This window comes from Galeopterus variegatus, unplaced genomic scaffold, assembly GCF_000696425.1.
Source record: "Galeopterus variegatus unplaced genomic scaffold, G_variegatus-3.0.2 Scaffold1798, whole genome shotgun sequence".
In the NCBI taxonomy this organism is placed as follows: Eukaryota; Metazoa; Chordata; class Mammalia; order Dermoptera; family Cynocephalidae; genus Galeopterus; species Galeopterus variegatus.
The window spans coordinates 220,571-248,289 of NW_007727909.1; the positions used below are offsets into that span (position 1 = coordinate 220,571).

Below are 27,719 nucleotides of genomic sequence, written 5' to 3' on the forward strand. Positions count from 1 at the left end.
TCCGCGGCGCTGTCGGCCTCCATCGCGTGCTCTGCGGGGGCAAAGGGGAGGGCGTCGGCTCCCCGCGCGCCCAGCCCCAGGGTCCCCTGCTGGGGCTCCGGGAATCTCCCCGATCCAGGAGCTAGGGACAACCACCGGCCCGGCCGCCCCCAGGCCGGTCCCAGCCTGTGCAGGGGCGGGTTTGCAAAGCTGGGCGCGCCCCAAGCCGGCCACACGCCCCAGGGTGACCGCCTCCTCCCGGTCCTAGCCCTGACAGCCCTGCGTCCTGGGAACCCCCCAAACCCCGGCCAACCCGATGGCCGGCCACCCTACACCCACCCTTCCGCAGCTGCAGGCTCTCTCTTCTTGCTGAGATGTTTCAACCTGATTTTCCACCATAGACAAATACTACAGGGCTGCACCCCAGACCTCTCCCGGGAAGATCTGGCAAAATGCTCTCCACCCAGAAGCTGGGACAGCGACAGGACCGCGGGATGGCCCGAGGCTGGACGGCAGCCATGAGAAGGGCACGCCCGGTTTCGCGCACTCACCCTGGGAGGACTTGGCCTGGGTTCGACAGGGGCCTGGGAGGGGCTGGCAGGAGAACTGTTCCCCTCTCCTCTTGAGGAAGCACGTCACCGCCAGGAGGAAGCAGCCCAGGACAGCGAAGAGACAGAGCCCCAGAGTGCTGTAGACCAGCGCCAGCTGATCGGCGCTCAGCTTCGGCCCTGGGGACACTGCAAGACAGCAGGGACACCCTGAGTTCAGGAGGCAACTTCCCTCCCCCTCAGGCCAGCAGCAGACCCCAGGTCCCCTCGTGCAGCCGCACCCGTGGTCTTTCCTTCCCCCTCGGGAGGCTCCAGCAGTCCACACAGCCACACCCACCCTCATGCTCTCTGGATCCTGGAGGAAACTGACCCCCTCTGCAGTGTGACCCGTCCTGCCTATGCACAGCAACTTCTTCACGACCTCAAAGCCGAGCACTTCTCAGGCTAGCCGTTTTTGTTGTTGCTACTTTCTGGGGATGTAGACGGGGACAGTGCCAGAGGTGGCCCGATGAATGAATGGACAAGTGTGCAGGGAGGATGACTCTGTCTGTCCTGACTGGGCCTTTCCTCCAGGGAGGAGCCTTCCTGAGTGAGCATATGCTTTGGGAGTAGGATGAGGGAAATCACTGAGTCTGGGCCGCATGTGTAGACCAGGGGAGATGGGGAGCCTGGACTCAGCCGGGGCCAAAGCAGTCCCCTTGAAATTCCTCCTTATCCCAAGCTTTTCCTAATCCCTGGAATTGGGGCATCCCCCAGGCCCTGGGGTGGAAAGACAGTCAAGTTAGATTTAACATAACGTGAGTATAATGTACTCATGACATGGACCTCTAACTGAGCCCTTACTGAGTGTCTGGCACTTTCTGTACAAAAATCCTCCTTAATCCTCCTGCTCCAACAGAGGATTGAGTACCTCATATGAAAAATTGAGATATAATTTATATACCATCAAATTCATCATTTAAAAATGTACAGTTCAGTGATTTTTAGCATGTTCACAAGGTTGTGCAACCATCAGCACTATCTAATTTGAAAGCCTTTCCATCACTCAAAAACAAACCCTGTCCCCAATAGCAGTCAGTCTCCATTCCCTCTCCCCTCAGGCCCTGGCAAGGGGCTTATCCACTTGCTATCTAATTTGAAAGCCTTTCCATCACTCAAAAACAAACCCTGTCCCAATAGCAGTCAGTCTCCATTCCCTCTCCCCTCAGGCCCTGGCAAGGGGCTTATCCACTTTCTGTTTCTTTGGATTTGCCTGTTCTGGATGTTTCATATACATGGAATCATACCCTGTGTGGCCTTTTGGGTCTGGCTTCTTTTATTTAGCATCATGTATTCACGGTTCATCCACGTCGTGCCGTGGATCAGAACATTATTCCTTTCTATGCCTGAACAACATTCCGTTGTATGGCCAGAGCACAGGCTGTGTATCCACTCACCAGTGATGGACAGTTGGGTTGTTGCCATCTTTTGGCCACTGTGAACGCTGCTGCTATGAACATTCACGCACAAGTTTTTGTATGGATGTGTTTCCATTTTCTTGCGTGCCTACCTAGGAGACTTGCTGGGTCACATGACAACTCAGTTTAACTTTGTGAGGAACTGCCAGGCTGCTTTCCACAGCGCCCTCACCATTTCACACTCCATTTTGCAAACGACAAAACTGAGTCTGAAAGTCACATTGTTCTCAGTCTCAGGCCTGCAACTGGGAGCAGGTCTGACTGATGCCCTGGCCGGTGCTCCTGGCCAGTATGCCACACAGAGGCCATGGGGTGGGCCCTACCCTCTCTCTTACACATGCTCTCAGGTCAGGAGCTGTATAAAGTGACGGCGCTGCAGGACTCTTAGCAGTCATCTGGTGTCACCTGACATTTACAGAGGGGAGACAGGAGGTCTGAGTGAGCTGGCGACACACCCCAGGCCAAGGCACTGTCCTTGGAGTCCCATGCCCAGAGCTCAGAGACTCCATCGGGGAGGGGAGCAAAGACCCCCCCCAATGGGGCATGCCCCACACACATCTAGAGACAGAGGCTAACCTGCTCCCATTCACCTCTGGAATAAAAGGAAACCATCATACTGGCCAGATCCACATGGAGAAACCAGCAGCCTTCATGGCAGACGGACGGAATGACAGGCTAAAAGACTGTTACTGAGCAAATCGAATTGCCATGTTGATTCAATGAGGAAGACTAAACATTCATGTTTTTCAAATGTTTTCAGCATGAGACTCTCACACCCACACCACCCTGCGAGACTGTGCCAGTGAGTGTTCAGAGATTGTCCCCACGGAACGGCCACCAGACTTCATGCCCTTGTGGAATCCCCTCCCTTCAAATCTGGGCAGAGCTGGACCTCACTTTGTCCAGCAGAATGTGGTAGAGTCAACTCTGTGCCAGTCCTGGCCCAACACCGTAAGGAGCCCTGGCAGGGCTGGACGAGCACAGTGTTGTAACACCAAGGTCAAGGGTTCAGATCCCTGTACCAGCTGGCTGCCAAAAAATAAATAAATAAATAAATAAGAAGTCCTGGCAGCCTCAGTGTTTGCTCTCCTGGGAGTCCTGAGCCACCATGTGAGAAGTCCAGCTAGAGAGGCCACACAGGGAGGCCACATAGAGAGGGACAGGCCCTGAGACAAGATGGAGGAGAAGCGAGGCCCAGCCGTCCCAGCATCTGCCCCCGCGACTGCATGAGAGACCCTGAGCAGGACCAGCAGAAGATCCGCCCAGCTGAGCCCTGTCATGCCACAGAACAGTGAGAGATAATAAAATGGCTGCTACTTTAGGGCACTTAGTGTTGGGTGGTTTTTGGATGCTTCAGAGGACAACCACACAGAGACTCTCTGCTCTGAAGGGAGTAAAGAACTCCCCCAGCTTCTCTTCATTCCTCTCCTCCCAGCCCAAGGACTTGAGGTTTCCTATGGGAAATGAGAAACAGTCCCTGCCTGGAGACCTGCTCACGAGACATGCTTTTTCAAAGCCCCTGGACTCAGGAGAGAAATGCAAATTAAAACTACAAAAAAAGTCACTTTCCACCTGTCCCACAAGGGTGTGGCAAAATGGGCACCTCACACACTGTTGCTGGGGGTGGCCTCTTTGGAGGGCTGTTTGGAACCATCTGCCACCATTTCAAATGCACTTTCCTGATCCCTGCTGTCTTATCAGTGTCACTTCTAGGGCTATGTCCCCTCACCTCCCATATGTCCCCTCCCCTCCCATACGTCCCCTGAGCATTGTTCACAGAGTGAAGGACTGGAGACAGCCTAGTTGTCCGCCAGTAGGGACAGGGACAGAAGAACTGTGGCACGTCCATGAGGCACACGGAGTACTACACTGTCACTGCAGGGAATGAGGCGCATCCGTGTGTCCTGAGACTGAACCATCGCCAGGAGGTAGAGTGAAGACAGCAACGTGGGCACTGCGGAGGACACCACTGGCGTAAAGCAGGTGAGGGATGTGACGATGCCTCATGTAAGATTATGTATGGAAGGACAGACAGGACACTCACTGCTGATGGTCATTGTTTCTGGGGAGAGAAACTGGGAGGCTGGGAGCGGTGTGGAGACTTTTCTCCAATCCTTTTTTTTTTTAAATATCCTCTTTTTTTAATGATGTATGTGTGCCACCTGCCCAAAACAGAAAAACACCTAAAAGTTGCTCCGGTAGCCCACGCTCCTAAAGAACCATGTGAAAGGCTGACCAGGAGGGATGGGAAGTCACAAAGCAGAGTTCCAGCGGCTCTCAGGGCCACTGACAGAAAAGCCAGCCTGATGGGCTCAGCCACGCTCTGTGGCTACTGGGGGTAGGGGCAGGGGACGGGGGCACATGTCTTAGTTCTCTGGTCCCCTTTGGCCCATCATGAAGGTCACTTGGGTCCACAACCTCGGAACTGCCATCTGTCAGCCTCTGTGACCTCCATCAGAAGAGGCCAAGCCTGGCCCCCATTGGAGTTCACCGTCTGCTGTTCCCCGGGAGCAAAGGGACACAGTCCCAAGCTTTCATCAGAAAAAGGGATGCATTCTCCGTCCTTGTCCAAAACTCAAGTCCCGGGAGACGGCCCCTGGAGGCGCAGTTCCCACGTACTACCACCAGGGGGCACCATCACACACAGCTTCTGACAGCCAGGCCGGCCCCACACAAAGTCTATTACTAATTCGATTGTTGTTTTTTTGGTTTTGGTTTTTTTCTGTTTCCAAAGCCATCTCTCATCTAAAAACAGAATTTCCCCGGCCTGCTGCTGCCCCCAGCTCAGGCTGGGCTGGCTAGCTGAGCAGTATTATAACTTGCCATGTAGGGGCAGAGTAAAGGGGCCCTTTTGGCCAGGCCTCAGCCGGATGCAAGAGAGGGCAGGGAGGCATGGTGATTTTAAGGCCGGGCTCTGCAGCCACAACTGGATGTGGCTTTGCATATTTTACTCAACTTCTTTAGGCCTCAGTTTCCTCATCTGTACAACGGGGTATGGCATTCCTATCTGTCCGCCTGGGCGTTTGGCATCCATGAGATAACACAGGTAGATGCATATGAGGCAGCCAGGGCTAGGTGGAAAGTCACCAAGCATCCCCACGCCTCTACGGCCCAGGTAGCAAGGGGGTGTCCACAGGAAGGAGCCTGGCTGAGGCAGGTGGACAGAGCACGGGCTAGGGTAGCTGTGGGGCCCTGACACTTGGTGCCTGACGCCGCCACTCCCCTGCCTCAGGGAAGACTCCAGCACACAGCTGGTGGCTCGGGGAGCTTCCTATCTGGGAGACGGTCCATGGGCACCCTGGTCTCTCCGTCCTGCCCTTGGCTTCCTCTCTTGCTGGATTGTCTCTGCTTCCTTCAAGTTCTACATGTGCTGGCGGCGCTCAGTCGAATGTTCGTGCTCAGAGGGCCTTTCCTGGTGTGCTAATGGCCTCACTGTTAGGTTGTCGGGGGGCCTCCAAATGTTTGGATCTGTGGGCCTTCCCCACCGAGGACCTCCCTCCCTGCACACATCCTCCATGTGCACACGTGTGTGCGTGTGTGTAAGTACGGGAAAGGGTGGGAGGCAAAAGGAGGTCTCACACTTGATGGCGAGGACCTCCCTCCCTGCACACATCCTCCATGTGCACACATGTGTGCGTGTGTGTAAGTACGGGAAAGGGTGGGAGGCAAAAGGAGGTCTCACACTTGATGGGTGGACTTTCACTAAAACCCCTGTTTCCAGAATGTTGCATCTCCCACTCCACCCACCTCCCTCATCAGGGCCTGGGGTCCCCGAGTCTTTCTGGGGCCACCTCTCCTGAGAGTGGACCTCCATCCCGCTGGTGGGAGAGGGGCAGTCATGGCCACATCGGGAGGGGGATGTAGACTTCTACCGATGCTCCCGCCCTCAGGCCCTCTGGGCAGCACCGGGATCGTGCCCACTTGCTTTTCAACTTGCCCAAGTCCCTCCAGTGAAGCGACAAACAGTCAGTGCGCCTGAGCTGCGTCCTGCTCCAGCTCTGCCCTTTCTCTGCCCTCCCTCCACAGCCGAATCTCCCAGTCACCTCCTTTCCTTGCTCCCCTGCCTCTGCCCCCCACCCCATCTCAGCAGGTCCCTGGGGGGAGCAAAACCCACGTGTTGTTCTGCCTCCTTTGAGACCTCACATGGTGCAGGCAGGACAAAAGAAAAAGGAAAAGCTCCGGACCCTGAGCTACACAAATAAAAAGCAAGCAAAAAACCAGCAACCAGGCCACTCTGTCTAGTTCTAGTTCCCAAAATACATACGACCTGGAGCAATTCCTGGAACAAAAGCGCTGGGCCCCTTTTTGTTCCGATGAGGTCAGAGCCAGGCCCCAACTTAAAGGGCTGAAAGCTGCGATCCTCACATGAGACACCTGCTCTGTGCCCCCAGAGCAGACCCCACGTCCTACTGACCTCCCACCAGACCCACCACCAGGGTCCTCCAGCTCTGCTCACCTCCCTGGACGTCCCTTCCGATCTTCTTCCAGAGGAGGCCAGGTCCCCTGGGTCTGGGCAACCTTAACTGTTTGGGAACAAATGGGGCCCTCGAGGTGCTGCACCGCCCCAGCCACATATGTCTGGTGGAGCTGGGTTCACATGAGCCAGAAGACATGAAGGGACTGGGAAATGCCTAGTCTAAGGGGGAAAGGGCAGAGGAAGGGTCTTGGCTTGTCAGCCTCAGGGCCAGTGAGAGAGGTTGTCCCAGACCTGCCAAGGACAAACTCAACCCAGGGACTTCTGAAAGACAGCATCCCCTGGCCTCCTTGTGGCCAGAGCTGGGGGCCATTTGCAGGAGACCTATGAGGCCCCTTCTCTGTGCTGTTAACTACTCTTTCTAGAACTTTCCACCTTGTCTGCTTTTTTTTTTTTAAGATGACCAGTAAGGGGATCTTAACCGTTGACTTGGTGTTGTCAGCACCACACTCTCCCAAGTGAGCTGTGGGCCAGCCCTCACCTTTGTCTGCTTTTATGGACATACAGTCCTGCTGGTTCTCCCCTGACCTCCCTGAATTCTCCTTCCTGGCATCTCTGTGGGACCCTCTTCCCCTACACACCCCTCAAATGCAGATTCCTCCATGTCGGGTTTCCTCCTCAGTTCCTTTCTCTCCTCAAACCTCCCTGGTCCTTGGGCAACCTTTTCCACCCCTGTGACTTCAACTGCCACCTTCTAGGCCAAGGAAATCCAAGTTATCCCAGGGAGATTCTTCCCAGAGCTCCAGACCCATGGGGTAGTTCTGGCTGCCCCAAGACTGGCATCCCCTCCCATGGGGGTCCCAACTCAGAGCTCTTCGTCCCTCTAGAGTCCCTGCCCTGTGAACATCCTTGCCCTTTATCCAGTGTTGAATGGTGGGCCCCAAAGAGATGTCCTCTCGTAACCTGCAAGTGTGACCTTATTTGGAAAAAAGAGTCTTTGCAGATATAATTAAGGATCTGGAGATGAGATCATCCTGGAGATCAGAAGGGATGAGGTCATCACTTCTGGTGCCACCTCCTGCCACCTCTGAATGCTTGCCGGTCCTGTCTCAGTCCTCTGCACCCTTCACCTAGGGGAACGGGGCTCCTGTGGGCCACCCGCTCCCCTCGGAGGCAGCCGCTCCATCCACTGTGCCCCAGCCCATGGCAGGGAGCTCATCATGTGGGCTGGAGGTGTCTGCTTGTCCCTCTCTCTAGAGTAGAGTCTGACTCCACACTTTGATGTTTGAGGCTTCTAAGCCTCCCCCATCTCTCTTCCCCTCTGCCTCACATCTGGGCAAGCTAAGAAAGCCTGGCCGCTCCTTCCTTTGGCACCGATGGGAGATCCAAATCACGTAAGCCCCTTGCCACACATGGCAAGTCTCACCTGGCCATCCCCTGCCCACAGTGCAGCTCCAGACCAGTCTCTTCCTGGCTATCTCAAGCCACTTTCAGAGAGCTTGGGAGGCCTGCCCTGCTCACCCCTCAAAGCCTCCCTATGTGAGTAACAAGCCTTCCATGCCCTCTTGGTGAGCATGTGGAGTCATCAGTGTCAATGTTCAAAACAGATTTTGGGTGGGGGTCCCCCCTGCTTCTGCAGAGTGGCCACCACACTGCCCCCAGGATGAGAGCCTCTGATGCAGGGATTCAGTCTCCTCCTCCGCAGATGCTCAGCCTCTAGCACAGAACTACTCACAGCCCCTCCCCTCACAGCGTTTGCACACGCTCCTCGCCTGCCTGGAGCACCCTGCCTGCGCCTTGCCCCTTCAGCACGTGTATCCTGTGTAAGTGAGCAGGGTCTGTGTGCTGAGCACTCACGGACCCTGATGTGTACTCTCCCTTACAATCCCCAACAACAACTCCATGGAAGCACACAGCCTCTGATTCACAGAACCAAGGCTCAGAGAGGGTAGGTAGCTTACCTCAGCCCACACAGCTAGTGAGGGATGAGCCAGAGGTCCAGCTCTGCACCACCACCTCAGTGTGCCTTACAGCCCTCTCCCTGGGGAAGCCATCCGTCCCCCCACTTCACCCAGTCCTGCACTGAGATCAATTTATCATCTGCACAAGTCTTGTCCACTGTCTGTCTCTCCATTAGGCCATGAGCTCCAGGGGGTCAAGGATAGGATCTGCCTTGCTCTTGCCACCTCGCCCATGCACAGCAAGCCCTCCATAGCTATGTGTCAAATGAAGGAAGGATAGTGCTGAGAAAGATGCATGGGAAACCTGGGGTGGGCTTGAGGTGGGGCCTGGCTGGGTAGGAGGGTGAGTGGGGGGATGGCAGGATTCAGGGAGCCCACGAAGGGAACAAGGGACAGATCAGCCCTTCCACTGTGTACAGCTGGATGCAAGTTGGTCATGTAGTGTCCTCTGCTCCCTGTTCTCAAACAGGTCCACATCCAGTGTGGCCCTGGTACTTTCTGTTTACAGTCCACACCATGCCCGTCTCCTGCCCCACCAGATGTCAGAGGAGAGGCAGAGAAGACCTTAGCCCCTGACCACTAGAGAGACACAGGGCAGGGCAGTGGCTAACCTTGTCACAGGGGCGACAGTTCACCCTCAGGGAGCAATAACCCTACACTTGCTGCTCTGGGTCATCTTGCTCTGGCAGGGTGGACAAACTTTAGAACCCACAGACTGGGTTTGAATCCCAGCTCAGCCAGGCACTCACTGTGTGAGTCATTCCAAATTTTGAGATTCGGTCTCTCCATCTATAAAGCAGGTAGGATTGGCCCAAAGGGGGATCTTTTGCATTGAAGGTGGGAAAATAGAGGTTTGGAAGAAGAATCAGTTGCATCACTGAATGCAGGGAAGGCATATGGGTCACCAGACAGCAGAGGGGCAGGCACAGCCACTCGCCTTCATGACCGAGTTTGTCATCCCTCTGTATCCATGTCCCCTGCCACGTGAATCTGCAGTTCCTCACACGAGAAGCTGTGCTACATTAAACCTGGCCACAAACTCACCATGGCTACAAATTATTTGCCACTTCTCCCACCAAGAGGTGATGTCTGTTTCCCCTCCCTGGATCCCAGTGGCTTTGTGACTTGGGTAATAGCATTCAGCAGCAGTACTGCAAAGCAGGTTCCCCACTGAGGTGGCAGGAGGCCTTGTGTGTCTTACACTCCTGCCTTCATCACATGAAGGACACACCTGACTGGCCCGCTGGTCCCAGGAGGAGAATGACAGACACATGGGCAGGGCCACCCCAGAAGCCGGCCTAACACAGCTGACGCCAGCCAAACCCTGACTCATGAAGAATCGTAAGCCACTGAGTACAGGAACAGTTTGCTACGCAGCAACAGCTAACCGACAAGAGAGCAGACAAGAGTCGACAGGCCAGGACCTGCCAGTTAGCTCAGCTGGTTAGTGTTGTGTAACACCAAGGTCAAGGTTTCATATCCCCGGACCAGCCAGCCTCAAAAAAAAAAAAATAAATAATGAGTAGCACTGGGGTCAGGCCACCTCCATCAGCAGGGCACATGAGCCCTGCCCTCTGCTGTCTTGGCGCTGGAGACTGGCCTCACGGAAATGATGTTGTCACAAGGAAAGTCACGGTACAGGAAAGAAACCATCAGCTCCCTGGGAACTGCAGGCCTGCTGTCTCTCCACGGGCAGCCAAGAGTGGTGCAAATGCCACCTCAAATATTTATGGATCCACACGGCATTCCCCTCCTGTCTTTTCCGACACCACAGAGCAGGGTAGGTGAGCCAAGGAGGTGTTTGCTGGGAGGATTAATTAGATCATTTTCAATGCCTGGCACTTAGGAGATGCCCAGCTCAACAGGACCTTTCTAATCATGTCCAAAGTGGCCATCTCCCACTATGAACTTTTTTAGTAATACCTTTTCCTTCTCATTCTTAGAAGCTTCCATTGCCTCTCCATGGAATCTGCAATCCAGGGAGGCAGGTGGTGGCTCCTGACACAGTGTTCACAGAGGCAGGTCTGCTGGTTACTTACTGTCTGATGTTTCAAAGACTCAGCCAGCCTCAGCAGCCTCCATCACAAGGCTCCCTCTCACCTGTCAGGTCCCTTATTCTGCTTCCTTCTTGCCCACAGTCTTTTGGAAATTTTTCCTGAATTGTTTTTCTATCCTGGGACGACCCCCCTGGCTTCTAGCCATTTGCCTGGACTCTGGGCTTCCTGCATTGTAGCTCCCCTTACATAGGCCTAGTGCCTGTCCTCCTACCCATTCTGACCCTCAGACACCACACAAGCCAACCTCTGGTGGCTTACCTGGACCTGCCTCCAAGACTCTGTGCTCTGATGCCTGGTACCTTCCTGAGTTGTCTGACCTGGTTTCGGACTCTCCACTCTGCTGTCTCCTGAGCTCTGGTGGGAGGTTCACTCGGCTCCTGAGCTTGTTCTCACAGAAGTACATGCACTGCTTGGGGTGCTGGCCACAGACAGAGGCGCAGCTGATGCACTCCCTCAGGAGATAGTCGTAGTACTTGCCTTGCTCCTTGCGGCAACTGAGTGACTCTGGGAGACAGAAATGCATGATGTGACTGGGTGACAGAGGCCTGCAGGGTCTGGCCTCAACAGACATCAAAGGAAAAAAATCATAGTCCAACTCCCAAAAACCAATACAGAGTAATTCAGGTCCTTTTACAGTATATAAATGGAAGGCTATACATTGTCCTGTAAGTGCTGTTTTAGCTGCACTGCACACATTTTGATATGCAGTATTTTCCAGAATGTTTTTACTTTTCTTTATTATTTCTTCTTTGACCAATAGATTATTTAAAAGGGCATTTCTTAGTTTCCATACATTAGGGATTTTCTAGTTATCTTTTTAAATTGATATTTTAAAAATTTGATTATTACATTGTTACATAAGGGCTTTATTTGCATTTTAAAACCTCTTTAAGGAGAAACATATTTAGAATTAGCATAAGAAATGAAGGGGAAAAGCCAGAATCCTCTTTGGCAAGTTGGGGGAGGGGGCTGGAAGGAAGGTGGGAAAGCTCACATTAATAGTGTTTCTTCCTTCTTAATAGTAAATGAGAGTTACAGCAGCTTAAACAGGTATCAGTGCAAAGGAGCAGAAGCCAAGCAAACTAAAGTCCAGTCACACTTACCTTAAGAGAGCACAGAGGACTTAGCATTGAAGGCATAAAGAAATCTACTTAGAACAATCATCTACCTTATGGAATGCCTAGAATATTTTCATTTTCATGGGGCAAGTGTCCTTTTTCTTTAAAATAAGATCCTATTTATATGAAAATGTGGCTCACACACATTTTAAGGGCACATTTCAGAGGCAGTGCAGGATGGTGGTTAAGAACACAGACTTCAAAGCCAAACAGGGGTGAGGACATTCCTCACTCTGCCTTTTGGAGTCTTAACCTCCCCATGCCTCTGTTTCCTCATGTCCAAGAGAGGGATAATAACAATACTGACTTACTAGGGCTGTTGGGCAGAGTCGATGTGCCCAGCGCAGTGTCTGGCATATAGTAAATGCTCAGTTAATGGAAGGATTGAGTAGAATATTTATTTTAGCCTCTTCATGATGCAAATACACACCTACCCTTATGTCCTTGACAGAGTAAAGACCAGAAGAATAGTAGAATCGTGTCCTCAGGGAAGACTCAGATGGCCCTGATGGGGCCCTGCCCCACCCCCAGGGCTCCATTGAACTGCATGGGGACTGACACTGCCCCTCAGGATACAGACTTAGCCCAATAGTGGTGTTCTAGGGGTTCAGTGTGACTTCCTCCCTTCCTCAGTGTCCCCAACGTGGGTGTTGCAGGTGGCACCTGAGTGCTCCAGGCCACTGACCCTCCCTGTCTGACCTTACAACCTCTCTCCTGTGTCAGGACTGGATATTCTCCGTTGTGTTTTCCCACCTCCATGCCTTTGCCTACATTGGTACCTCAACCAGGGTGCCCTTCCCCACAACTGACTTCCACATCCTATAAACTTTTAATCCATCTCTGATGGCACTTCCTCCAACAATACTTCCCTGCTTTCTCCTCCATTGGCTGGAGGTATCTTCTCCCAGTTGTGGCTTTTTATGGTACTTACCCTTTTTGCTTTGAAATATTCTCATTTCTGCCATTGGATGACACCTTCCTTGAAGGGCCATGCCAGATTCCTATTTTAACGGGGCTAGAGGGTTCCATATATATATTGTGGGATGAAACAGTGAATGTTATAATTTGCTAATCAATAGTGCTTCAGAGCCATGGTTTTGGAGTCAGGGTCCTGGGTTCAAATCCTGACATTTCCACTTTTAAGCTGTGTGATCTTGGGTAAATCGCTCAGACTCTCTGAGCTCCACTCCACCAGTAGGAAGCACTTACTATGTGTTCAGCACTGTGCCCTAACCCTAACCTTCTGCTCAGGAAGCTCACTATCTAGTGGTTGAGCCAGACATGAAACAAATACACACAAAAGAACATAACAGCGATGGTGGTCGATTCTATCAAGGAAATGAACAAGTTATAAAAAAGAACAGCAAGCATCAGATATTTTTCATGACAATCAGGGAAAATTGGATATGACCTGAGTATTAGATTATGTTAAGGAATTATTGCTGAGGGTAATGAGGTGTTGAGATTATGTTTTAAAAGTCCTTATGTATTAGGGATTCATGATCTAGTATTTACAGGTAAGATGATATGAGGTCTTGGGTTTGCTTTAAAATACAGAAGCAAAAATTTGGTTGGAAAATAAAAAGGTAGAATTTTTATGATTTTTGAAGTTGATGATGAGTACACAGGGGTTTATTGTGCTGTCCTCTCTGTGTATGTTTGATAATTTCTATAATAAAGTTTCAAAAGAAAATAACAGCAGAGAAAGACAAAGGAGGGCCCGATTTCTGCTGAGGAGTCACAGAAGCCCTCTGCCATCTGGGCTGCGACTGGAAGGTTGGGTAGGAGTGGCTGAGGGAACATGAATGGGGAAATGCATTCCAGGCAGAGGAAACAGCATGTGCAAAGGGCCTGAGACAGGAAAAAATGCAGCATGTTCAAGAAACTAAAAGGAGGCAGTGCATCAGAGCAGAAAGATCGAGGGGTAAAGAGCTGTCACATGGTACGTCTCCTTCCAGCACCGCTTCCTCAGCACCTGACTGCAGTGGGGCCAGAGGGAGCTCTGGGGGGAGGTGAGAGGGGTGATCCAGCTGTCCCCTGGGCTCAGACTCCAGAACTCACTGCAGAAAGCTGCACAGATGCGCTGGTTCCGATGGCTGCAGGTGGGTTTGCAGGAGATGCAGGTGCTCAGCAGGGGATCCCAGTACTGCTCTTCGGGGCAGGATCCCATAGCCACCCCCATCCACAGGCCCTGTGGAGCTGAGAGGCAGGGAGCGTGAGGGCAGCTGGCCGGCAGCAGCGGCTGGCCTCTTGTTCCTCACTGGAACCGGATGGCCTCTCCTGCTCACATTCCCAGAGACATTCTCTCTGTCTCAGTAAGCAGAAGGGACCCAGACAAAGCTGGCTTCCAACCCCAGCTGAATTTCTGGGTGACCTGGGGCAGTCACCTCACCTCTCTGAGCCTCAGTTTCCCCACCTGTGAAATGATTGTTCTGAGGACCCCTCCCTCACATCAGCTGTGCCCTTCTTGGCCCTGCTTGGCCCTGCTCTCTGCCCTCCTTAATGTGCCACACCTCTTCCTGCCACTGGGCCTTTGCACATGCTGTTCCCTTTGCATAAAATGCTCTTCCCCCACCCTGCCCCTCAACTGGCTATTTTCTCCTCATCCTTGAGATCTCTGTTTAAATTTCATTTCCTCAGAAAAGCATATCTGACTTCCCCCCAGGCTAGGACATGCCCCCACCTTCTGCACTCTCATAACGCTCTTTACTGTTGCTGTGAATGCTTTACTTTTATGAGTGTGGCTATTTGACACTGTCCCCTATGCTAATTGTGAGCATCATGTGGCAGGGACTGAACCTAATCTTTTGTTCATTGCAGGGTCCTCAGAATCTAGACAGTGCTTAGGACATAGTAGGTGTTCATTAAATCAATAAAAATTGTAAAAGCAGACCTAGCCAGTGCCTATCATACAGCAAGCATTCAGTAGATGTTCATTTCCTTCCCTTTTTCTTTTTTACTGAGGTATAAAACATGCACAATGGCGTGTGTAAGGTGCACACATCCTTTTTTTCCTTTTTGTCTTTTTTCGTGTCCGGCAACGGACCACAACCCTCAGTGTCGCGCCCGTACCTGACCGGGACCGGCAACGGGATCAGAACCCTTGGTGCTGCGTCCACCCCTCGCTCAGCCAGTGAGCGGGAACCGGTCTGTATGTGGGATCTGAACCCTCGGCGGGAGCGCTGCCGCACTTCCCAAGCGGCGCACTGTAGTAGTGCGCCACCGGGCCGGCCCTGGTGCACACATCTTTAGTATACAACCTGGTGAATTTTTATATATGTCTACACTTCTTAAAGCTTCTCCCTCTCAACTGTTGCACTGGGGATTAAATGTCCAACACATGGACACATCCAAACCATAGTAATGACATCCTGGAAAAGACAAAACTATGGAGACAGTAAAAAGATCAGTGGTTGTGAGGGGTTGCGGGGAGGGAGGGATGACTAGGCAGGGCACAGAGGATTTTTAGGGCAGTGGAACTGCTCTGTATGATGCTACAGTGATGGATACATGTCAGCATACATTTGTTCAAACCCATAGAATGTCGACCACCAAGAGTGAGCCCTAATGTGAATTATGGAATTTGGGTGATAATGAGCGTCAGTGTATGTTCATCAATTGTAACAAACATACCCCTTTGGTGGGGGATGTTGATAGTGGGGGAGACTGTCGGGAGAGAGAGGGGTATATGGAATTCTCTGCACTTTCTGATCAATTTTGCTGTAAACCTAAAACTGCTCTAAAAAAATAGTCTGTTTTGTAAAAAGGAACCAAACAAAAATTCTGTAACTAAAATTTCAATAACTGAAATGAAAAACTCACTGGAGGGGGATATCTGCAAATTTTAGCAGGCAGAAGAAAGGATCAATGAATTTCAATGGATAAGACCATTGAAATTACTCTCTGCAGAGCAAAACCAAAAAAGAATGAGGAAAATTGAACAGGGCCAGAGGGACCTGTGGGGTCCTATCAAATGTACCAACATATGCTTATAAGAGTTCCAGAAGGAGAAGAAAAAAAATGGCAGAAAAAATATGTGAAGAAATAAGGACCCCCCAATTCCCAACTCTGAGGAAAGAAATGAATATACATGTTCAAAATGCTCAACAAACTCCAAGCAGGAAAAACAGAAAGAAACCCACGCAAAGGCACATTACAATAAAACTATGGAAACCCGAGAACAGTGAGAGAATTGTGAAAGCAGCTGGAGACAAGCCATTTGTCACGTACAAGGGATCCTCGATAAGGTTAACAGTGATTTGTTCTCAGAAACCACAGAGGCTCTAGAAGGCAGCAAGATGACGTATTCAAAGTCCTGAGAGAAAAAAAAATGTCAACAAAAAATTGTGTATCCAGCAAAACTATCTTTCAATAACAAAGAAGAAATCAAGCCATTTCCAGATACACAAAATAAATAAAACAGTAAATAAACAGATAATTGGCAGAAGCAAATCTTTATCAGTAATCATATTCAATATAAATAAACTAAACGGTCCTATTAAAAGGCAGAAATTGGCAGATTGGACTAAAAAAATTAAAACACAGGATTCATCTATATGCTGTTTGTAAGAGATGTAAACTTTATTTTAATTTCACTTTATTTTATTTTTTGGCAGTTTGATCTGAACCCTTGACCCTGGCGTTGTAACACTGCACTCTACCCAACTACATTAACCGGCCAGCCCCTACGAGACTTACTTTAGGTCAAAGAACACAAAGAAATTGAAAGTGAAATAATGGAAAAAGGTATTTCATGCAAATAGTAACCAAAAGAGAGCTGAGGCAGCTATATATTATTGTCAGACAAAATACACTTTAAATCAAAAAAGATTACAAAAGACAAGGAAGAACATTATATTTTGATAAAGGGGACATACCAAGAAGACATAACATAAACATACACACACCTAACAACAGATTCCCAAAATATATGGAACAAAAATTGACAGAATTGAAGGGAGAAATTAGATAGATCTACTCCACTTTCAACAATAGATAGGACAACCAGCCAAATCAGTAAGGAAATAGGGGGTCTGGACAACACTATAAACCAATTAGACCCATCATATGTTAGGTCACCAAATAAGCCTTAATAAATTTTTTTTTTTTTTTTCCATGTCCGGCAACGGATCGCAACCCTCAGTGTTGCCCCCGTACCGGACCAGGGACCGGCAACGGGATTGCAAACCTCGGTGCTGCTCCCACGCCTCGCTCAGCCAGTGAGCGGGAGCCGGTCTGTATGTGGGATCCGAACCCTCGGGCGGGAGCGCTGCCGCACTTCCCAAGCGGCGCACTATCCAGTGCGCCACTGGGCCGGCCCCTTAATAAATTTTAAAAGACTAAAATTACTCAAAGTATCTTTTCTGGTCACAATGGTATGAAACTAGAAATACATAACAGAAGGAAAACTGAAAAATTCACAAAATGTAGAAATAAAACAACACACTTCAAACAGTAACAAGAGAAATTTAGAAATATCTTGAGATGAATGAAAATGGGAAAAAAACGTACAAAAAGTTATGGATACAACCAAAGCAATGCTAGGAGGGAAATTTATGTACATACATACACTGAAAAAGAAGAAATTCTCAAATGATAGCTTAGTTATATACCTTGAAAGAATAGTAAAAGAAGAGTGAACTAAACCCAAAGCTGGCAGAAGGAAAGAAATAATAATAAAGATTAGAGGAGAAATAAAAAAATAGAGAACAGAAAAACAACAGAAAAAAATCAACAAAACTAAAGCCAACATAAATCAACATACTGGATAACCTCAGTAAAATGGGAAAATTCCTAGAAACACACAATCTACCAAAACTGATGCATGAAGGAACAGAAAAGCTGGCCAACTAGCTCAGTTGGTTAGAGCACGGTGCTGATAATGCCAATAACATTGGTGAATTCCACCAATGAAGAATTAACACTAATTCTTCTGAAATTCTTCCGAAAAAACCAAAGAGGAGAGAATACTTCCTAACTTGTTCTATGAGGTCAGCATTACGCTGATACCAAAGCCCAATAAAGACATCACAAGAAAAGAAAATTACAGATCAATATGTCTTATGAATATAGATGCAAAAATCCTCAACAAAATATTAGCAAATTGATTTCAACAGTGTATTAAGTGGTTTATTCACCATAACCAAGTGAGATTTATTTCTGGAATGCAATGATAGTTCAACATACCAAAATCAATCAATATAATTTACCACATTAAAATAATGAAGGGAAAAACTACACAATCATCTTAATTGATGAAGAAAAAGCATTTGTCAAAATCTAACACCTTTTCATGATAAAAAAACACTCAATAGACTAGGAATAGAAAGAAATTTCCACCATTAAAGGCCATATCATGAAAATCCCACAGCTAATAACATACTCAATGGTGGAAGACTGAAGCTTTCCCCACTAAGATTAGAAACAAGACAAGGATGCACACTTTTGCCACATCTATTCAAGACAGCACTAGAACTACTAAGTAGAGCATTTAGGCAAGAAAAGGAAATAAGTGTACCCAAACTGGAAAGGACAAAGTAAGGTTATCCTGTTCACAGATGACATAATCTTATCATATGTAGAAGACCCTAAAAATTTCCACAAAAATTGTTAGATGGAATAAAAGAATCCAGCAGTTATAGGATACAAAATCAACATGCAAAAATCAGTTGCATTTTTATGCACTTGCAATGAACAATCCTAAAAGGAAATTAAGCAAACAATTCCACTCATAATGGCATAAAAAGGAATAAAATACTTAGAAATAAATTTAACCAAGGAGGTGAAAGAAGTGTTCAATGAAAACTACAAAATATGACCAAAATAAATTAAAGAAGACCTAAATAAATGAAAAGATATCCCATGCTCATGGATTAGAAGACTTAATATTGTAGAGGTCAACACTACCCAAGGCAGTCTGCAGATTCGATACAAATCTCTAACAAAACCCCAGTGATTTTTTTACGGAAATAGAAAAACTCATCCAAAAATTTATGTGGAATTGTAAGGAACCTCAGATAGTCAAAACAATCTTAGAAAGAAGAACAAAGTTGGAGAAATCACATTTCCTGATTCCAAAACTTACTACTAAGCTAAAGTAATCAAAACAGTATGATATTGGCATAAAGATAGACATACAGATCAGTGGAATAGAACACAGAGCACAGAATGCATTTAAGGTCAAGACCATTCAATGGAGAAAGGACAGTCTTTTCAACAAATGGTGCTGGGAAAACTGGATATCCACACGCAAAAGAGTGAAGTGGGACCCTTACCTAACACCATACACAAAAATTAACTCAAAATGGATGAAAGACACGGGCTAAAACTATAAAACTTTTAGAAAAAAATTAGGGGAAAATCTTCATACATTGAATTTGGCAATAAACACTTTGGATGTGGCACCAAAGGCATAGGCAACAAAAGACAAAAGTTAGATAAATTTGACTTTATCAAAATTAAGAACTTCTGTGCATCAAAGTAAACTATTGAGAGAATAGAAAGACAACTGAGAACAGGAGCAAATATTTGCCAATCATATATCTGATAAGGGATTGATATCCAGAACATGTATAAAGAACTTTTAAAACTCAGCAACAACAAAAAAACAAACTCAAGCCAAAACTGGACAAAAGACTTCAATCAATATCTCCCCAAATAAGATGTAAAAATGGTCAGTAAGCACATGAAAAGATTAATGCAGAAGTATATATAACGTCATTAATCATTAGGGAAATGCAAATCAAAACCATGATATTATTTCACCCCCATTAGGATGGCTGTTATTGATAAAAATAGAAAATACCAAGTGTTGGAAATATGGAGAAACTGGAACCCTCCTGCACTGCTCATAGGAGTGTGCAATGCTGCAGACGCTGTGGAGAACAGTTTGGCTGTTGCTCAAAAAGTTAAACATCAAATTACCCCATGACCCAGTAATTCCACCCCTAGGTGCATACCCCTAGGGAACTGAAAGCAGGGATTTAATCAGATACTTGCACACCAGCATCAGAGCAGCATTATTCACACTAGCCCAAAGGTGGAAACAACTGTTTATCAACAAATGAATGGATAAACAAAAGGCGTTATATGTATGCACAGAATATTATTCAGCTATTAAAATTAACAAAGTACTGATACGTGCTACAATGTGGATGAATCTTGAAGACATTACGCTAAGTGAAATAAGCCAGTCACAAAGGAATAATTATAGTATGAATCACTTGTATGAAGGAGCTAGAATAGGCAAAGTCATAGTCAGTTCAATAGAGGTTTCTGGGGTTGGGGGAGGGGAGAATGGGGAATTATTGATTAATAGGTACAGAATTTCTGTTTAGTGGGATGAAAAAGTTTTGGGGAGCTATGGTGTCATGCTGTGGGGAAGGGAGACAAATTTATAAATCCCGGAGCAAGGTTCTGCCTACCCAAGGCCACTGACCTGTGGAGGCTCCTGGGTGAAGTCACCGTCGCTTTATCTGGAGGCAAACCTTCAACAGAGGACTTGGGGGATAAGCAGGAAGGAAAATACATTCAACTCAGAGTCATTGGACAGGATAGTGGTGAGACTCATTTCAAAGCGGAAATGATGACACATCTCAAGAAAGTCAAAGAATCATATTGTCAAAGCCGGGAGTTCCAATGAATTCATTCACGGTTGCTCTTTGAAGGTCAGAGAATTGCTTCTAATCATACTCCAAAAGAACTGGGAATGGAGGCAGAAGACGTGATTGAGGTTTATCAGGAACAAACAAGGCGTCATTCAATGGTTTAGATATTCTTTTCATTTTTTTCTTTTCTTTTTTTACTCTTAAAAATTTTTGGGGGGGCCGGCCCGGTGGCGCACTGGATAGTGCGCCGCTTGGGAAGCGCGGCGGCGCTCCCGTCCGAGGGTTCGGATCCCACAAACAGACCGGTTCCCGCTCACTGGCTGAGCGAGGTGCGGGAGCGACCCCGAGGGTTGCGATCCCGTTGCCGGTCCCCGGTCCGGTACGGGGGCAACACTGAGGGTTGTGATCAGTTGCCGGACACGGAAAAAGAAAAAAAAAAAAAAATTTTTTTGTTTGTTTTTTTAAAATGTGGTATTCAAAGTGGAATTGGAAACGGGCACTCCGTCGCTTTAAAAAATTTGGTAATTTGAATTCTAGTGCTCATTACTTATTATTATTTGGTTTCACGGTGCCAATTTTTGGTGATCAAGCCTCAGCCCCCTTCATACTACCCTGTCCTTTAAAAAAATCACACGTATGCACAGAGGCCACCTTTTTCAGGACTGTGCATTTTCAGGTTGTGGTGAAAAATTAGCTTGCACAATGCAAGTGTCCTTCCTGACCTTCTGGTTGGCCCTGACCTTCTGGCATGTGCTTGCTTCACTGCTGGACTATGACTGGAGGTGGGAGATGGACTGACCTGTGGGAACATGACCGTTCCTTAACTTGAAGCTACTTTTAAAACCTGAGGGTCTAGACCAAAAGAAGAGGAATACAAGGTTGGAGTCAAGATGACAGGTATGGTGAGGGCAATGACCAACTCCGAAGATGGCTTCACTGAAGAGAAAGCTTTTTAAGACACTTAAAAATCTTGTCAGAAGATCCCAGATAAGTTCTAATTTTCATTAGTAGTTAATAAAGTTATTCATGTAGAAATATACACAACACAAAGAAGTTTGGGGTATAGGGACTTAATGCCACTGAATCAAATGCTTAAAAATGATTAGAATGGTTAATTTTGTTATATATTTTACCACCAAAAAAGCAAAACAGGAAGGAAGACGTGGAACAATGCTTTCAATTTTGTAGCAGGATATTATACTATATGGGGTCAATCAAGTGTCTGGGTGGAATAGACATAAGCAGACATGCAAGACCTTGGTAAGCTACTGGGGGTGTGCTTCATCGAACATAAAGAATAAACCAAAAAATGGGCAGATAAACAGCATCCCTCTCAGCAGAGAGGTGAAGATGGAAATTCTCTGCACGACGGTGAAGGAAGCCCCCGGCAGACAGCTGCTTGTAGGACTAGAGGGTCTCCCATCCCAGCTAAAATAGGAGAAGGGCAGGAGAAATGTCACCAGTGAAAACACAGAAGCGACAGAGGAGCGAGCATGTGTGACCACCTGATGGGCTGGACCTGTCAGCGAGCTGGGGCTGAGATAGTGACACGTGCACAGAGAACTACAGAGACAGCAACCTGGGAAACCAAGAAGAGGAAGGTAATCGCCCTGCAGGGGCAGCTCAGAGCCTGCAACACTGATGTCCCAGACAGGGGACAGCTGTCTCTGAATAACTCAGAGACTCGGAACCGCCTCTTCTTTTTCTTTTTCCTTTTTAAAATTTTATTTACTTATATATTCATTATAATTTATTATAAATTTTATGTATTTATTTATTTTTGGTGGCTGGCTGGTATGGGGATCCTATAAAATAGTTGACTCCCTGTGTAAGGGGAGACAGACGTCAGCCCACTGTCAATGACAAAGGCAACAACAGGGTTCATAGTGGGGAGGAAGGAGAGGAGAGAGTTAAGCTGCGGAGGACTGCACACTCAGGGGCTGATTAGCCGCAGCCAGCAGAGAAGGCGTCTGTCCTGGAGCACCGGGCTGCGAGGGAGTCAGGGGCAGGGACACGTTCTAACTCAGTACCGTCCCAGTGCTTCACTGGGAGCCTGGGTGGAAGGGAGGCCGTGTGTACGCAGATGGCCATGAAGAGATAAGTTTCCATCTTAAAAAGCAGGAAATCAATGCATGATGACTGAGACTGAAAAATCAGGAACTAGCAGGCTAAGCTCTCTCTGCCGGAGAGCCTGGGTAAAGCCACTGGGCCTCAATGGTTGGGAACCACTGGACTGTGCATCATGAGTCCAGTCCTTCCCAGCTCTGTAAACTTGGGCAGAACTTCATCTGCAAAATGAGTCCCAGTGTCCTCACCTGTAAAATGAAGGTGCTACTGCTTACTTCATAGGTCATCATGAGCATTACATGTGCGGCAAGTGCATAGCGTGGTACTGAGCACATTAGTAAAGGCTTAACCTCCTGAGCTATGGCCCTTGTTAATTCTGCCACTCCTTGCAGTACGGAGTGCTGTGCTAGCCAAGGCCTAGACATAGATCGAAACAAATTTTTTTTTAAAAGGGCCAACTCCTGCCCCCATAGCCAGAGCCAACTCTGTCTTTTTCCCCTTGGTGGGGCAGGGGTCTGTATCCATGAGAAAGGAGCGGGGATGGGTGAGTGTTAACTCCTTATTCATGCACTCTACAGGTTTGTGGAGAAAACCTGTAGATTGTGGCTTGAACAGAAAGGACAGCAAAAGCTTCACAGACAGGAGGAATTTCTCATCTAATCTTTCAAGCAAACGCTGATTGCAACTTGGGCTGGGGCTATGAGCTGGGCTGTCACTGGGGTGGCAGGAGAGGATCCCAGCTGGAGAGATGAGGTGAGCGCCCCAGACGAGGCTGCAGCCTGAAACCAGGGTGACGTGAATAAAGATAGACAATAACCTTGCAACCTCGCTTTTGTTCATCTTGAAGAAGGGGAAAAAGGAGAGAAAAGAGGAGGAGGAGGGAAAACATGGCTTTTTATTTCTGTTAGCTGTGTATGTTTTCTCATCAGGCTATTTTGAAATATTGAAAACAGCTCTAAGACCTACCCCTGCCAGCCCAATTCCCACCCAAAACCAACTCTCAGAGATTCGCAGGGTCATGAGCCCACCCTCCCCACGTTGGATCCGAAGTCAGAAGAACCTTGTTAAGTCCTGGGAGAACTAGTCCAATTGCTTTCTCAGTTTTCTTTTTTTTTTTTTTTTTTCCTTTTTTTTTTGTCTTTTTTCGTGTCCGGCAACAGATCGCAACCCTCAGTGTCACGCCCGTACCAGACCGGGACCGGCAACGGGATCGCAACCCTCGGCGCTGCGCCCGCACCTCACTCAGCCAGTGAGCGGGAACCGGTCTGTATGTGGGATCCGAACCCTCGGCGGGAGCGCCACTGCACTGCCAAGCGGCGCACTGTAGCAGTGCGCCACCGGGCCGGCCCTGCTTTCTCAGTTTTCTATTTATAAAATGGGAATGACTGTTTGTACCCATTGTAATTTTTGCCTCCTTATTTTGAAAACTGAGTCGCCACAGTTCCATGACAGAGTGTGTGTGGGGAGATGCCTGTTGCAGGGAAAGCACATCTGAGTCACCTTCAGAAAGGCCTTGGTTTTCCTTCCCCATAAAACAGGGATTATAGGCTTTCTTCTGTAGATTTTCTGAAGCGTGTGTACGTGACATGTGTGTGACTGGCCCAAGACATGGCTGTTATGATTGGTAGTTGTTGTTTTGATATAAATGTTATAAAATATAATGGGTTAATAATTACCATTTTATAATAATATGAAATAATTATAATATTAATGAGAATCATTAATAATGACAACAGCATCAAATTAGTGCTCCAGGCCTGAAAACTGCTCCCAGAACCAGAACTCCTGGAGCTCGCTAATGAATGGTGTTTCTTGTTTGGTAATTTGACATTTTTGGGGTGTAGCCATTTGACTCCTCCTACTATCAAATTCTTCTCTGAATCTGGTGCCTTCCATAACACCAGGTACACAGCTGGTGCTTGATAAATGCTCATAAGTGACTGAACCCCTTGTACCTGGTTGTCCTCAGCAAAGGCTTGTGGAAAGAAAAGCAACCCACGTTCTTGCATCGTGTCAACAGACAGCTGAGCAGGGATAATATTTGAGTTTTATTCAGCAGCCCCTCTACCCCACCCTTCCCTGCCCCCATTTCCTCCTTCAGAGTAGGACTCAGGGGAGAGGCGTCCTGGTCGAGGAAAGGGGAAAGCCAAAATCCTGACTTTTCTTTTCAAAACAGGAGACAGGTTTCTTGGCACAAAGTGACAGGGCCAGAAACAAGCACAGGAAATAACTTCCCCTCAATTAAAGAAATAACCCAATTGAAGATTTAAATTTTAAAAAGAATAAAAACATAAAAAGTTGTAGAGAAGAAACCATTCCATAATTTCTTTACAACCCTGGAGTCTGAAAGGCTTTTCTAACTATGACCCAAAATCCAAGCTCCATAAAAGAAAAGATTGATAAAACCTAATGCACCAAACAAACAAAAGAGCAAGCCAAATACTTCTTCTTTTTTTTTTTTTTTTTTTGTCTTTTTCCGTGTCCGGCAACGGATCGCAACCCTCAGTGTTGCCCCCGTACCGGACCGGGGACCGGCAACGGGGTTGCAACCCTCGGCGTCGCTCCCGCACCTCGCTCAGCCAGTGAGCGGGAACCGGTCTGTATGTGGGATCCGAACCCTTGGGTGGGAGCGCCGCCACGCTTCCCAAGCGGCGCACTATCCAGTGCGCCACCGGCCGGCCCCAAATACTTCTTTATCACAACAAACACCTTATGGAAAGTCCAAAGACATAAAAAATGGGAACAAAACATTTCCAACTCATTTCTAAAGGATAAACAGAAAAAGAAAGACCAGTCACCTGGTAGAAAAATGGGCAAGGTCATGAAGACACAGTTCACAGACAGGAAATACAATGTAAAGATGCATGGTCTCATTCATGAGAGACAGGCAAATTCAAACTACACTGATATTATCTTCCCTCTAATAGATTGTTTACAATCCAAAAGTTTAATAACAACTTTTATTAGCAAAGCCATGAGGAAAATGACACTTTCATTCATTATGGAAGGAGATTAAATAGGGATGACCTTCATGAAGGGCATTTTGGCAACATATGTCAAAATTACTGATGCATGTACCCATTGATGCAGTGATTAAGCTCTGAGATACGTACTGGAGCGAGAAATAATAAATTAATTGGAGCAGTGTTTGTAACAGCAGAAGACTGGAAGCAACACAAATGTACATCGGTAGGGATTGACTGAGTAAATTACAGTACACTTATACACTGAATTAATATGCAGCCATAAAAAAAGGTAATGAGGAAGTTCTTTATGTATTGCTATGGGAAGAACTCCAAGATATATTAAGTGAAAAAACAAAAATAAAAACAAAGGGCCGGCCCGGTGGCGCACTGGATAGTGCGCCGCTTGGGAAGCGCGGCGGCGCTCCCGTCCGAGGGTTCGGATCCCACATATGGACCGGCTCCCGCTCACTGGCTGAGCGAGGCGCGGGAGCAACACCGAGGCTTGCAATCCCGTTGCCGGTCCCCGGTCCGGTACGGGGACAACACTGAGGGTTGCGATCCGTTGCCGGACACGGAAAAAAGACAAAAAATAAATAAATAAATAAATAAAAAATAAAAAAATAAAAACAAAACAAGGGGGAAAGTTGTAATCTATATTTGCAAGTGTTTGTACATGCATAAAGAAATCCTGTTAAGATACAAAAGAAACAAAAACAGTGTTTTTTTGTTTTGTTTTGTTTTGTTTTGTTTTTAAAAGATGACTGGTAAGGGGATCTTAGTCCTTGACTTGGTGTTGTCAGCACCACGCTCACTCAGTGAGCTAACCAGCTGTCCCTATATGGGATCCGAACCCATGGCCTCGGTGTTATCAGCACCACACTCTCCCGAGTGAGCCATGGACTGGCCCCCAAAAACAGTGTTTTAAATAAAGTATTTAGAAAGAAATTTATCAAACAAACTGCAAGACTTATACATTGAAAACTACAAAACATTGTTGAGAAAAATTAAAGAAGATTTAAATCAATGGAAAGACATCCCATGTTCATGGATTGAAAGACAATATTGTTAAGATAGTAGTACTCCCCAAATTGTTCTACAAATTCAAGGCAATTCCAATCAAAATCCCAGCTGGCTTTTCTGCAGAATTTGATAAGTTGATCCTAATATTCATACAGAAGACCCAAAATGATCTTGAAAAAGAACAATGTTGGAGGACTCACACTTCCCAACTTCAAAACTTACTACAGAATAATAGTAACTAAGCCAGTGTAGTACTGGCATAAAGATAGACATAGATCAGTAGAATAGAATTGAGAGTTCGATAATGAAGCCTAACATTTATGGTCAGTTGATTTTTAACAAGGGTACCAAGACAACTCAATGGGGAAAGGAGTAGTCTTTTCAACCAATGGTACCAGGTTAACTGATATACATGTACAAAAGAATGAATTTTGACCCCTATCTCACACCATACACAAGAATTAACCCAAAGTGGATCATTGATCTAAATGTAAGAGCTAAAACAATAAAATTCTTAGAAGGAAACACAAGGGTAAACAAACCTTCACAATTTGGGGTTAAGCAATGACACCAAATGTGCATGTGATAGAAGAAAGGACTGATCAATTGGACTTCATCAAAATACAAAACTTTTGTGTTACAAAAAACACCACCAAGGAAGTAAAAAGACAATCCACAGACTTGCAGGAAATAGCTGCAAATCATAAATCTGATAAGAAATTTTTATCCAGGTTTTATAAAGAACTCTTCTAACTGAATAATAGACAAATGATCCAATTTTGACCAAACATTTTTCCAAAGAAGATATATGAATGGCCAACAGGCACATGAAAGGATGCTCAACATCATTTGACACTAGGGAAATGCAAATCTAAACCACAGTGAGAGAACACTTGACACCCACTAGGATGGCCATAACGAGGGATGGACTATGACAAGCGTCGGTGAGGACGTGGAGAAATCAAAGTCCTTGTGCATTAAATGGGACTATAAAATGCTGCAGCCACTTTGGAAAACCATTTGGCAGTTCCTTAAAACATTAACGATAGGATTACCACATGACCCAGCAATTCCACTCCCAGGTATCTACCTACCCAAGAGAAATGAAAGCATGTCCATCTGAAACTTGTACACAAATGATCATAAAGAAATTATTAATAACATCAAAAAGTAGAAACAACCCAAATATCCATCAACTGGTGAATAAATAAACAAAATGTGGTATAGCCATAAAATGGAATATTATTTGGCAATAAAAATGAATGAAGTACTGATTCATGCTACAACATGCATGACCCTTGAAAACATTATGCTGGGCAGAAGGAGCTAGTCAGCACACGCCATGCGTTGTATAATTCCACTTATACAAAATGTCCAAAACAGGCAAATCTTTAGAGACAGAAAGTAGATTAGTGGTCGCCTAAGGCTGGGGGTGGAAAGGAATTAAGAGTGACAAGATTTCTTTTTGGGGTAATCAAAATGTTGTAAAATCAGGTGATAGTGATGGTTGTAAAACTCTGAAAATA

The 27,719-nt window shown here is 46.9% G+C and overlaps 1 protein-coding gene across 1 annotated transcript in view; it reads right to left on the reverse strand.

Moving 5' to 3' along the window:
* TNFRSF13B (tumor necrosis factor receptor superfamily, member 13B) overlaps positions 1–27,719 on the reverse strand; it is a 115,064-nt gene that overhangs the window by 536 nt on the left and 86,809 nt on the right. Inside the window, exons 4-6 of the mRNA XM_008579008.1 lie at positions 13,596–13,733; positions 10,675–10,920; positions 531–716 (exon numbers count right to left, since the gene is read on the reverse strand). Coding sequence (XP_008577230.1) covers positions 531–716; positions 10,675–10,920; positions 13,596–13,733 — 570 coding nt within the window. The remainder of the gene's footprint in view (positions 1–530; positions 717–10,674; positions 10,921–13,595; positions 13,734–27,719) is intronic.